General features: G+C 48.9%; 1 protein-coding gene across 3 annotated transcripts in view; it reads left to right on the top strand.

The window, feature by feature from the left end:
• The first annotated feature begins 10,789 nt into the window (after positions 1-10,789).
• ELP3 (elongator acetyltransferase complex subunit 3) overlaps positions 10,790-12,227 on the top strand; it is a 189,001-nt gene continuing 187,563 nt past the window's right edge. For all 3 annotated transcript variants that reach the window (XM_081345107.1, XM_081345108.1, XM_081345109.1), the window contains exon 1: positions 10,790-10,875. In XM_081345107.1, the coding sequence (XP_081201233.1) occupies positions 10,857-10,875 (19 nt within the window). In that variant the 5' untranslated portion in view covers positions 10,790-10,856. The remainder of the gene's footprint in view (positions 10,876-12,227) is intronic.

Raw genomic sequence — 12,227 nt, 5'->3', positions numbered from 1 at the left:
ACAGGAAGGCCTGGAGGAACATTGTCCATGGGGTCGCAATGGGTCAGACACGACTTCACAACTAACAACATTGCATGTCTGTTAACTTTTGATCTCTAATTTGTAAATCTATTACTGTGTGAATTAATCCATGAATTAATATCACTATTGCATTTGAATAGACACTTATTAAAGAATGAAATCACTTATATGTATTGTGTCCATCACTATTGAAACAAGATTTTTGTCCAGACAGTAGTTAAGTCCCCTAGTTGCTCAGTTAGAAAAATGAGACCTAAAGAGTGCTGCAGTGGCTGCTGCATCAGACACGCTCCATTGATTTGCTGAGTAAGTACCATTGTGACCTACAGACTGTGAGGAAAGATGACTGGCAGATTATTCCCATTCCAATGAACTCTCTGCAAGTACCAAACAGCTATTTTGGGGTCTTTTCCAGAGGAACATTTTTATGCAAACTAGGAATTAAAGAACATTGTACAGGAGTAAAATTGCACTCACCTAAGCACTTGATGTTTACATTCCAATGTTTTTAACTCTCAGGTTCGATGAATAAGCCACCATGCAAGTTATCAAACAGCTATTTTGGGGTCTTTTCCAGAAGAACATTTTTTATGGAAACTAGGAACTAAAGAACATTGTACGGGAGTAAAATTCCACTCACCTAAGCACTTGATGTTTACATTCCAATGTTTTTAACTCTTGGGTTCTATGAATAAGCCACCATTCCACACATTAAGCTAAACAAGAACTAAATAAACTATTATAACAATATGATAGGAGAACCAAGTCACAAGAGGCAATTCTTGGATGTTTCAGTCAACCACTGCTGAGTATGAGCAAACTAGCCATTTGGACTACTACCACAGAGGAGCCTTACAGAACAATGCATGCCTCCTAGAAGGCAAGAACAGTCAGGGGTCTTCAGGCACACTGGCTGAGGAATTCTGGGAGTTGAAGTCCACAAGTCATAAAAGGGCCAAGTTTGAAGACCCCTGCTTTATGTGCAAATTGTTCAAGAGTAGCCATCTTCAGAAAGCAAGCAATGGAAACATCTTGCTTAAAACCTTGAGAACTTTTGCCACTTGTCAGAAAAGTCAGTACAAGGTTAAATGACCAAACTCTTTTTGGCCTCCTTGGCTGAGGGACTCAGAATGTATTCTGTGTCCTCACAAAGTTGTAAGGCTTGCAGATTGAGACTATTTTTTGACTTCAGCTGCTATTCCAGCAAAAATGCAGCAACAGTTTTGGGATGCTTCTGTTCTGAACCAGCCCTCTTCTGGCCTTGTAAAGGCAAACCCCTATTTAGAAAGAAGAGACTGGAGAGCTTCCAAGGCTAAAAGGCATCCGCCAAGATTTATTACGCAGTTAACAAAAACACTAGAGCTTGTCTTCTCAAGCGGAAAAGTTGCTTTCAGCAACCAGCCCCTCCCCAAACACTCCTTTTATAGAGAGCTCAGGGCGTGGTCTCCCTGTGCCTCCTCCCGAGGAGTCCCACATTCTTTCTTTGTTTGTTCCTGCTCGACTGCCTCCTGCGTCGGGCGTCCTTGAACAGGGCCAGCTGTGGGTCATCATCTTCCGCACTATCGGGCTCACGCAGCTGAGAAGAGGGCCCCGGCTGGGAACTCTGCCAAGCCTCCACGCCATCATCAACCGGTTCGTCTCCCACACGGTCCTCCTCCCCCTCATCTGAGTCATCCGACACATCTGAGCCGGCTGCCGAAACCACAGGCTGGCCCTGAGTCACAACACTATCCCGCACCGCAGGGCCCTTCCCCCGGGTCTGCCGATCCGGATGCGGTCGGGATGGGAACTGTTCGTGAAACGCAGTCACCAACGCAGGGGCATGAACGGCGGTCGCGTCTTCCCATGTGAAGTCCTCCGGCCCGTACCCTTTCCACTCGATCAGGTACTGGAAGCGACCTTTCAGCCAGCGGGAATCCCTGATGCTGGCGACCTCGTACTCGGGGGTGCTGCCTCCATCACGAGTTCCTGATGGGGGAGGTTCCGCTTGGCGAAGTGGACAGGCCGGTTGTTCGGGGACCAACAAGGACCGATGGAAGACGGGGTGCACGCGCAGGGAACGTGGCAGAGTTAAACGATAGGCGACCGGATTGATGACGGCCTCGACTGGGAACGGTCCAAGGTAACGGTGGTCCAGCTTCCTCGCCGGCCGAGTGGATGGTAGGTTCCTGGTGGACAGCCAGACCCGATCCCCCACCGATAGTGGAGGCGTATCCCTTCTCGACCGATCGGCGAACCTCTTGTAGTCGGCCTTGGCCTTCTCCAGCTGCCGTCGCACCAACCGATGGATCGCCTGTAACTCCGCCATAAATTCGTTCGCTGCCGGCTCCGATGAGTCCACGGGAGAAAGGGGGAAAAACCGGGGGTGATAACCCACGTTGGCCAAGAACGGTGTCATCTGCGTGGAGGTGTGCTGCGAGTTGTTAAAGGCAAACTCGGCTATGGCCAAATAGTCCACCCAATTGTCCTGCTGCAGGTTAACGTAGCAGCGCAGATACTGCTCTAAGATGCCGATGACCTTCTCGGTACCCCCGTCGGTCTGAGGATGATGCGCGGACGAGAGGCAAACCTTAATGTCCAACGCCCGCATCAACTCCTGCCAGAAGCGGGCTGTAAACTGGGCCCCCCTATCGGAGACGACTCTATCGGGAAGGCCATGCAGCCGGAACACCTGTTGGATGAACATGCGACTAGTGGCGCGAGCTGACGGTAAGCCGCGACAGGGGATGAAGTGCGCCATCTTGGTCAACATGTCCACCACCACAAACACTGTCGTGAAGCCGGAGGATGGGGGTAGATCCGTCAGAAAGTCCATGGACACAGCCCCCCAGGGTCTCTTGGGTGTTGGCAAGGGCTGCAGTAAACCAGGCGGGGCCCCTGTCGCTGACTTGGCCTGCCTGCAAGGAATGCAGGAGGTGACATAAGACTGGACATCGTGTCGGACTCGGGGCCACCAGAAGGTACGGGAGACCAGGTTCAGAGTCTTGAACAGGCCAAAATGCCCCGCAGCCGGGTTATCATGACACTGGCTGAGGACGAGTCCCCTGAGTGGCCCTCCTGGAACATAGAGCCGGTCACGATAATACAGGAGTCCATCCGCGACCGACCAAGGCGAATCTGGCCCCACCTCTTCCTTCCGCTGAGCCACCCACGCCTCCTGCTGCTGCGCCTCCCGGATCCGAGCCCGTATATCCACCGGCTCCCGCACCGCAGCAAAAGACTCGACGGGGATCACTGTCCTGGGCGGAAGCTTGTCTTCCGCTCGGGTGTATTCGGGCTTTCTGGACAGAGCATCCGCTCTCTGGTTGTGCCCGCTTGGTATGTACCGCACCCGGAAGTCAAACCTCGCAAAGAAGAGGGACCACCGGATCTGGCGTTGATTCAAATTCCGAGCGGTCTGCAGGCTTTCCAGATTCTTGTGGTCCGTCCGGACCTCGATCTGATGCCGCGCCCCCTCCAGATGATGCCTCCAAGCCTCGAACGCCGCCTTGATGGCCAGCAGCTCCTTCTCCCAGATGGTATAGTTGCGCTCCGAGGGGTTCAATTTCCGAGAGTGATACGCGCAAGGGAAAAGGGTACCGCTGGGCGTCGTTGCCTGAAGTAACACGGCCCCAATGGCAATGTCGGAGGCGTCTGCCTCCACGACAAACGGCTGTTGCGGGTCGGGATGTTTCAAGATGGGCTCCTTCATGAAGGCGTCCTTCAAAGCCTGGAACGCCTGTTGTTCGGGGGCGTTCCACTGGAACCGAGTCTTCTTCTGCAGGAGCCGGGTGAGGGGGGCTGTCAAGGCAGCAAAGCCAGGGATGAATGTCCGATAGTAGTTGGCAAATCCAAGGAGTCGCTGAACGTCCTTCACGCGACGCGGGGGTTGCCAACTCTGCAACGACTCGACTTTACTCGGCTCCATGGCGATGCCCTCAGGAGAAATGCGGTAACCCAGGAAATCGATGGTCACCTGGTAGAACTGGCACTTCTCCAACTTGGCAAACAGCCGATGTTCCCGGAGGCGCTGCAGGACCTGACGGAGATGCTGATGATGCGCTTCACGCGACGGGGAGTAAATCAGGATGTCGTTCAGGTAAATCACGACAAACTGGTCCAACAGATCCCGAAAGATATCGTTCATAAAATGCTGAAACACAGCGGGGGCGTTGGTCAGGCCAAACGGCATCACCGTGTACTCGAAATGTCCATAGCGAGTACCAAACGCCGTCTTCCACTCATCACCCGGCCGAACCCTGACGAGGTTGTAAGCTCCACGCAGGTCCAGTTTCGTGAAGATCTTAGCCTCCCGGAGTCGGTCCAAGAGCTCGGGGATGAGGGGCAGCGGGTAGCGGTTACGCACCGTGATGGCGTTGAGTTTCCGGTAGTCACAGCAAAGCCGTAACTCGCCCGACTTCTTTTTGACGAAGAGCACGGGCGCAGACACTGGCGAGGACGAGGGCCGGATGAAACCACGAGCCAAATTCTTTGTCAGGAAGTCCCGCAATGCAGCCAACTCGGGCTCCGACATGGAGTACAAACGCCCCACTGGGAGAGGCGCATCAGGGACTAGATCAATGGAACAGTCATAGGGCCTGTGCAGGGGTAATTGGTCCGCCTCTGACTCGCTGAACACATCAGCAAAGTCGGACAGTTCGGGAGGCAAGGAAACCCCTGAGGAACCCTCCACCTGGCCGGCACAGATATGGCGGGTGTGGTCCACGCACTGCAAACTTGGGAAGGTGACCAAGTTCTGAGACCAATAGATCTGTGGATCATGCGCCCGGAGCCACGCCAGTCCCAAGACCACGGGGAAGTGCAGATCCGAAGTGACGTAAAACTGAATGGCCTCCACATGGGTACTGATGGCCATACACACGGGTTGCGTGGCGGCCGTAATAGGCCCGGACAGGAGCACTCGACCATCGATGGTCTCCACAAGCATGGGCGGATCCACTGGACACTGGGGAACAGCCCATTTGGCCACAAAGGCCGAATCCATAAAGTTAGTGGTAGCCCCAGAGTCAATTAAGGCATGGACCGGAATCCCCTCTGGCTTGCCAGGAAGGATCAGTCGTGCCTCCAGAATCAAATGCCGTGGAGGTTCACAGGCACCGTCGGAACGGCGTCGCTCGGCGTGGTCGTTGTGGGTCGCCCGATCTTTCACACCGTCTAGATCGGGCTCGGGCCGTTTCCCGATAGCAAAGCAGGGGACTTTCTCGGGGCAGGCTTGGTCACTGACGCCCGCTGACGCTTCTTCGGGCAAGAAGCAGCCAAATGTCCAGGGTCCCCACAGTAAAAACACAACCCCTCCGATCGTCGTCTGTCCATTTCCGTCACCGATAGACGGGACCTGGCGGCACCCAGCTCCATTGGCTCCTCCCTCTGGACTGGGGGCTCACGCACAACAGGGGCGGCAGGGGTCTTTGGGGTGGCACGGCGACTCTTACGCTGCTGCAGCCGGGAATCGATCCGCAGACAAAGATGGATCAGCCCATTCAGGTCTGAGGGAATGTCCACGCGGGCCAGCTCATCCAACATCTCCTCTAACAAGCCATCCTGAAAGGCATCCACGAGCGCAGCCTCATTCCAGGCGGAATCCTGGCTAAGCAGCCGGAAATCGCTGATATAGGCCTGTAGAGGGCGCTGACCCTGCCTCAAAGCTTTCAGGCGTCGGGTGGCAGTCTGAGCCTTAATCGGGTCCTCGTACATGAGGCGCATATGGTCACAAAACCCCCCAAAGTTATCCAACAAAGGGCTAGGCTGTGCCAACAGAGGCGTGCCCCAACGAGCTGCATCACCCGACAGAAGGCTCAACATGAATCCCACCTTATCTCGGTCAGTGGGGAAATCAGCTGCTCTCACGCTGATATAAAGCTGGCATTGTCCCAGGAAGGCAGGAAACAGTTCTGGTTTACCAGCAAATTTATCCGGCATAGCTATCTGACATTTCCTCCTGGGTGGGGGTGCAGCATGTACCTGAGCTTGCAGTTGTGCCACCTGAGCTGCCAGCAAAGTGAGTTGCTGGGTGAGCTGGGCATTCTCGGCAAGAAGCTGCTCCATCGTAGTAATAAGGGGTGGGTGGCTGAAAGCAAACTGTTCTGAACCAGCCCTCTTCTGGCCTTGTAAAGGCAAACCCCTAGTTAGAAAGAAGAGACTGGAGAGCTTCCAAGGCTAAAAGGCATCCGCCAAGATTTATTACGCAGTTAACAAAAACACTAGAGCTTGTCTTCTCAAGCGGAAAAGTTGCTTTCAGCAACCAGCCCCTCCCCAAACACTCCTTTTATAGAGAGCTCAGGGCGTGGTCTCCCTGTGCCTCCTCCCGAGGAGTCCCACATTCTTTCTTTGTTTGTTCCTGCTCGACTGCCTCCTGCGTCGGGCGTCCTTGAACAGGGCCAGCTGTGGGTCATCATCTTCCGCACTATCGGGCTCACGCAGCTGAGAAGAGGGCCCCGGCTGGGAACTCTGCCAAGCCTCCACGCCATCATCAACCGGTTCGTCTCCCACACGGTCCTCCTCCCCCTCATCTGAGTCATCCGACACATCTGAGCCGGCTGCCGAAACCACAGGCTGGCCCTGAGTCACAACAGCTTCGTTTAAATCTGGGGTGATCTCCTTTTTATTGGTAGTACTCCATTTACAACTATTCATTTACTGACTGAAGTTACAATGGAACTGAAAAAAGTGACAGTCCTTACAACTGTTGAAGCATCCCCATGGTCACATGATCAAAATTCAGGCATTTGGCAATCGGCATGTATTTATAATGGTTGCAGCCATTTGCGACCTTCCAAGTTGGCTTCCAACAACCAAGTCAATAAGGGCTGACAGATTCTCTTAATGACTGTACATTTAACTGCAGTAATTCACTTAATAACACTGGCAAAAAAGGTTATATAATTGGGTGTGACTTACTTAACAATTGCCTTGTCTAGCAATGGAAATTCTGTCTCCCAATTGGGGTAGTAAGTTGAGTACTGAAATTCCCAGCTAGTCCTATTTTCCATCTCCTGAGACTGCACGTATTAATTTGTATTTACCCATTTCCCCAAAAGTAAGGCCTACCCCAAAAATAAACCCTAGCTTGATTTTTTGGGGTGGGCCTAATATAAGCCATACCCCCCAAATAAGTCCTAGTTTGGGGGTGAGGCACATATCTAAAAATCAAGCTAGGGCAGGGGTGGGAGTGTGGAGCTGCCCCACGTACCCCACACCCACTCACCTTACAGCCAGGCCTCTCCTTGCTAGCCCACTTCTTCTGTGGCATCTTCTGCAGCCAGGCCTGCATCTCAGTAACAGGCCTTTCTGGAAGGCCATTGCAGCCGAGAACTAAGCTGTGGATTGAATCCATAACTTGGTACTCGTCTGCATAGGCCTTCCAGAAAGGCCTAACTGCAAAATGCAGGCTGGAATGCAGCTGCAGAATGAAGCTGCTCCTTCGGTTAGAAGAAGTGGGCTGGCTGGGCAGGGCTGTCAGTGCCATAGTTGAGTATAAAAGGCACCCCCTGAAAATAAGACCTAGTGCCTCTTTTTGAGGGGGAAAAAAAGCCCTGGTCTTATTTTTGGGAAAACACGGGTATTATACCTGCTCATTGCAGAAGGCCCTAGGTGACTCATAATATTGAAATATACAATTAACAGTTAAAAACACAAAAATACTGATTTTTTGCATCTTTTGATTTCACAGCAATTTCTGAAAATTAAGATTATATGCTCAAAATTGTATCAAAGACATTGGTTCTGCATTAGATGGACTTGGAGCTTGCACATAAACAGTTTATGATCTATTCCACAATCAGCAGTTAGCCACATCCTTGATATTCCACCTCTATATCAATAATATAGTTGATTTGTCTGTGACATCTATGTATATAAATTGTTGTTGTTGTTAGCTGCGAAGTCGTGTCCGACTCATCGCGACCCTATGGACAACATTCCTCCAGGCCTTCCTGTCTTCTACCATCTTCTGGAGTCCATTTAAGCTCACGCCTACTGCTTCAGTCACTCCATCCAGCCACCTCATTCTCTGTCGTCCCTTTCTTCTATTACCCTCGATCTTTCCCAGCATTAGGCTCTTCTCCAGTGAGTCCTTCCTTCTCATTAGGTGGCCAAAGTATTTGAGTTTTAGCTTCAGGATCTGGCCTTCTAAAGAGCAGTCAGGATTGATCTCCTCTAGGACTGACCGGTTTGATCGCCTTGCAGTCCAAGGGACTCGCAGGAGTCTTCTCCAGCACCACAGTTCAAAGGCCTCAATTCTTTGGCGCTCAGCCTTTCTTATGGTCCAACTTTCACTGCCATACATTGCAACTGGGAAGACCATAGCCTTGACTATACGCACTTTTGTTGACAGGGTGATGTCTCTGCTTTTTAGTGTGCTGTCTAGATTTGCCATGGCTTTCCTTCCCAGGAGCAAGCGTCTTTTAATTTCTTGGCTACAGTCCCCATCTGCAGTGATCTTGGAGCCCAGGAAAACAAAATCTGTCACTACCTCCATTTCTTCCCCATCTATTTGCCAGGAATTGAGAGGGCCAGATGCCATGATCTTGGTTTTCTTAATGTTAAGTTTCAACCCAAGTTTTGCACTCTCCTTCTTCACCCGCAACAAGAGGCTCTTTAGTTCTTCTTCACTTTCTGCCATTAGAGTGGTATCATCTGCGTATCTTAGGTTGTTGATATTTCTTCCGGCAATCTTAATTCCAACTTTTGATTCATCTAGCCCTGCCTTTCTCATGATGTGCTCTGCATATAAGTTAAATAGGCAGGGCGACAGTATACAGTATATAAATTATGTGCATGTATATAGGTGTTGCTTTGATTGCTGGAACACTGTTAGCAATGAAGAAATCAACAGATTGGCAGAAACTGACAGGATGATATCCTTTTTTATTTCATTTCTGTTTCATAGGCCATTCAGTCTAGCTCTGGCTTTGGCATTAATCTCCAACCATAAGTAGAACATCTTGCTTGCATGCTGTACATTTAATTTCAGATTGAACTTCAAAAACCTATCAATCTTATCTTATGCATCAGTGGTTGAAGCATAAACCTAGTGTCAACACTGCTAACATCTGATCTTCTTGCTTTGACAACAGATGGAAATGTAGCCATCTTTTCTCTATCGCTTTTAGAGTTCATTCATGCTGGGAGGGGGAATGTGGATGAGAGTCCAGCTAGTTATAACAATAATAACTTAGCCGTGGGAAGGCAAGGTTATTAGGTCCAGAGTTGATAGAAATTTGGCGGGCAGAAGAGATGGGGAGAAAGCCCGCACTTCAGATTATAGTTGATGCATTTCATGTCTCACCATGTTGAGCTTTCCTTTGTTCATGCTTCCTGTTCCATGTTCCCACTGTAATTCAGTCTTTGTAGAGGTTTGGATTGGTTTTTTTCCTACATGGCCACATCAGCAACTAGAGAACCAGGCCTTTTTAATCTAACCATGTCATAAATACCATTAGTACTCCAAAAAGATACTTAATCTTCCTGAGTAGCATGAATGTATCTGAGGGCCCATCATCCAGCCCTGTCATCAATCACGTCATATTTTTATCCATGTTTTTGTTTTTGGTAAAATATGAGTGGCTCACAATTGCCTTCTCCTGTGAAGTATGAAATGAACTTTGTCACTATCAGTAAAACGATCATCTGCCTTCAACGTTTTCCAATATCATTGCTGTCCAATATAGGTGCCTCGTTTTAGATGGGCAGCTGGGATGACCTTCATGACTCAAGTGACCCTTCTGGGATTTTATGTACTATTGGCATACATTCCCAGCATTCTTTGCTCAGTCCTGCCAGGACCACCATCACCACCACCACGATTCTCAGTCATCCAAGTCATGGTTGTCCCAAAGGTGCTTTTTCAAGAGGCAACTGGACTTTCTTTGTTTTTCCTTCAAAATGTTTCGCTTCTCATCCAAGAAGCTTCTTGGATGAGAAGCAAAAGGTCAAGGAAAAACAAAGAAAGTCCAGCTGCCTCTTGAAAAGCATCTTTGGGACACCACCACGAGGCAACGTAAGCACAATTTATTAAATGTTTATTAGTCATACGTTGTTATGACGAGAATTCCAAACATTGTCGATTTTTAGTAATGGTTAAATAAAACATGAAAACTTATTGTGATAGCAAACCGTGTCTACTAAAAGTAGCGAACCAATAGCCTTGCTGGAAAGAAAGCAACCGCCTGTGATCGTAGAAATTAATCTCTTTGAAGGCAAGAGGGCTGATTTATGCTAACGTAAAACGGCGGTTCTCTACATGCTTACGCAATCTGAAAAGCTACCAAATCCGAGCTGCAAAACCCCCTTAAAATTCCTAGATGACAACAAAATTACAACTTTCTGCTTCCTCCTCTATTCGGCCTCCGGATTTTGCAGTTGTGGCCACGCGTAAACTCCACAAGGCAGAGATAGAGAACGATGGCTCCTTTATGACTTGTGGACTTCAACTCCCAGAATTCCTGAGCCAGCATAGTTTGCTCAAGAATTCTGGGAGTTGAAGTCCAAAAGTCATAAACGGCAACCGTTCTCCACCCTGCCATTAAGCATCAATACGCGCCCTAGCTCCGGTTGCAGCGGAATATGGTCAGTTCGAAGAGGGGGGACGCCTCGCGCTTTACCAATCCCTTCTCCTCGTGGGCGCGCTCGACTCTGTCAATCTCGCTCAGAAAAAAAAAACCTGCCTTCTGTTCCTACTCGGTTCCCCGTATTTTTGTTTTGCGGCACTGTCGTGAAGAAAAAAAAAGATTAGCCTAGAGCGGCACAACAGAAGGTCCTGCTTGACGGCCGGAAAGAAAAAACGGGGAGGGGAGGACTTGTGAAATCGTTTCGCTGTCGTCAGGGAGACCTTCGCCATGAGGCAGAAAAAGAAAGGTAGAAGGGGCGGGGGGGGGGGGACGGGACAGAAGGGATATTGGTATGAAGCCTTCTAAAAAAGACGCCCTCCAGATGCATTGGACTGGGTGTGGGACCTCGCTATTTGGGTATTCTGGGAAATGTAGTCCCACTACAGCTCGAACGCTGTAGGACAGTCTCATGTTCACCGATAGGAAGTTGCGACTGAGATGGCTTTTAAATATGATCGGCATCATTAGTACAAAAAGGAGTAATTTCATCATGAGAAACGTGTCTGAAAATGCTGGTTGAGTGTTCAGAGACTTGAACGGTTTCCCTCTGTTCAGCGTAGGAATCCAGATTAAAGTATCCCAAGGAGAGAACTGACTTTGTCTTCCACCTGAACACATCCATTGAAGGGGAAACCACCACATCACAATCTGCCCTTCCGTAATTTAAATCCATTTCCCCGTAACCTGCTGTCCGGGGCAATAGAGAATCTGCTGGACCCCTTTCAGGTGTTTAACAATGCTAGTATATCCTGTTTTGCTCTGCTAAACTCGAAAGGTTTCCTTACTCAAGACTTATTCCCAGTTCCTTCCGTCTCTCTTCATAATGTGTCTGTGCATGTGCCTCTTTCAAGTCAGCACTGACTCCTGATGACTGCCTGGATAAGTCCCTGCAGTTTTCTGGGCTAAGAATTTCAAAAGTGGCTTTCCATTCCTTGTTTCTTAGGGCTGAGAATAATTGGCTCAAGGTCACTCAGCTGACTTTGTGCCTAAGGTAGTATTAGAACTCATGGTCTCCCGGTTTTTGCCTACTGCCTTAACCACTACACTAAACTCTCTTCTTACTAATCTTCTAATCATTCTTGCTGCTTTTCTCTAACCTGTTCCTCTTTGTCTTAATCCATACTATGTGGTGTCCCAAACATAGTAATGATGGTAGGATCTGACCAAAGCAAAATGGAATGGCTACTTTCTGTCATTTGGAAATTATACTTATGCTGATGCAGCCTAAAATTGCATTTATATTATTTTTCCGACCAGTTACATTGCTAGTTTAGTTTGTAATCTATTCCTTGGCCTTTTTCACAAACATTATTAGTAGGACAAATATCACCGTTGCTATCTGTGCATTTGATTTTTTTCCTTTAAGAGAAGAACTTGCCTCTATTAAATTTAATTCTGTAACTTTTGGTCCATTTCTGTAAAATACAAGGCTATTTTAAATTTCCTTTTAGTCTTCTAGGTATTATCCCATCTCAAATTTGATATGCATTTCTTGCATCTTCTCCATGGCATTACTGAAAGTATTGAAAAGATTGAACTCCTTGGTACTCAACTAAATGTTCGTTTAGTTTGATAAAATATTAATAAATGCTTTTTGAG

The sequence above is a fragment of the Vipera berus genome (assembly GCF_964194415.1).
Source record: "Vipera berus genome assembly, chromosome: 1".
Lineage (NCBI taxonomy): Eukaryota > Metazoa > Chordata > Lepidosauria > Squamata > Viperidae > Vipera > Vipera berus.
The sequence above is the reverse complement of the archived record's forward strand: the minus strand, read 5'-3'. Positions and strand labels throughout refer to the sequence as shown.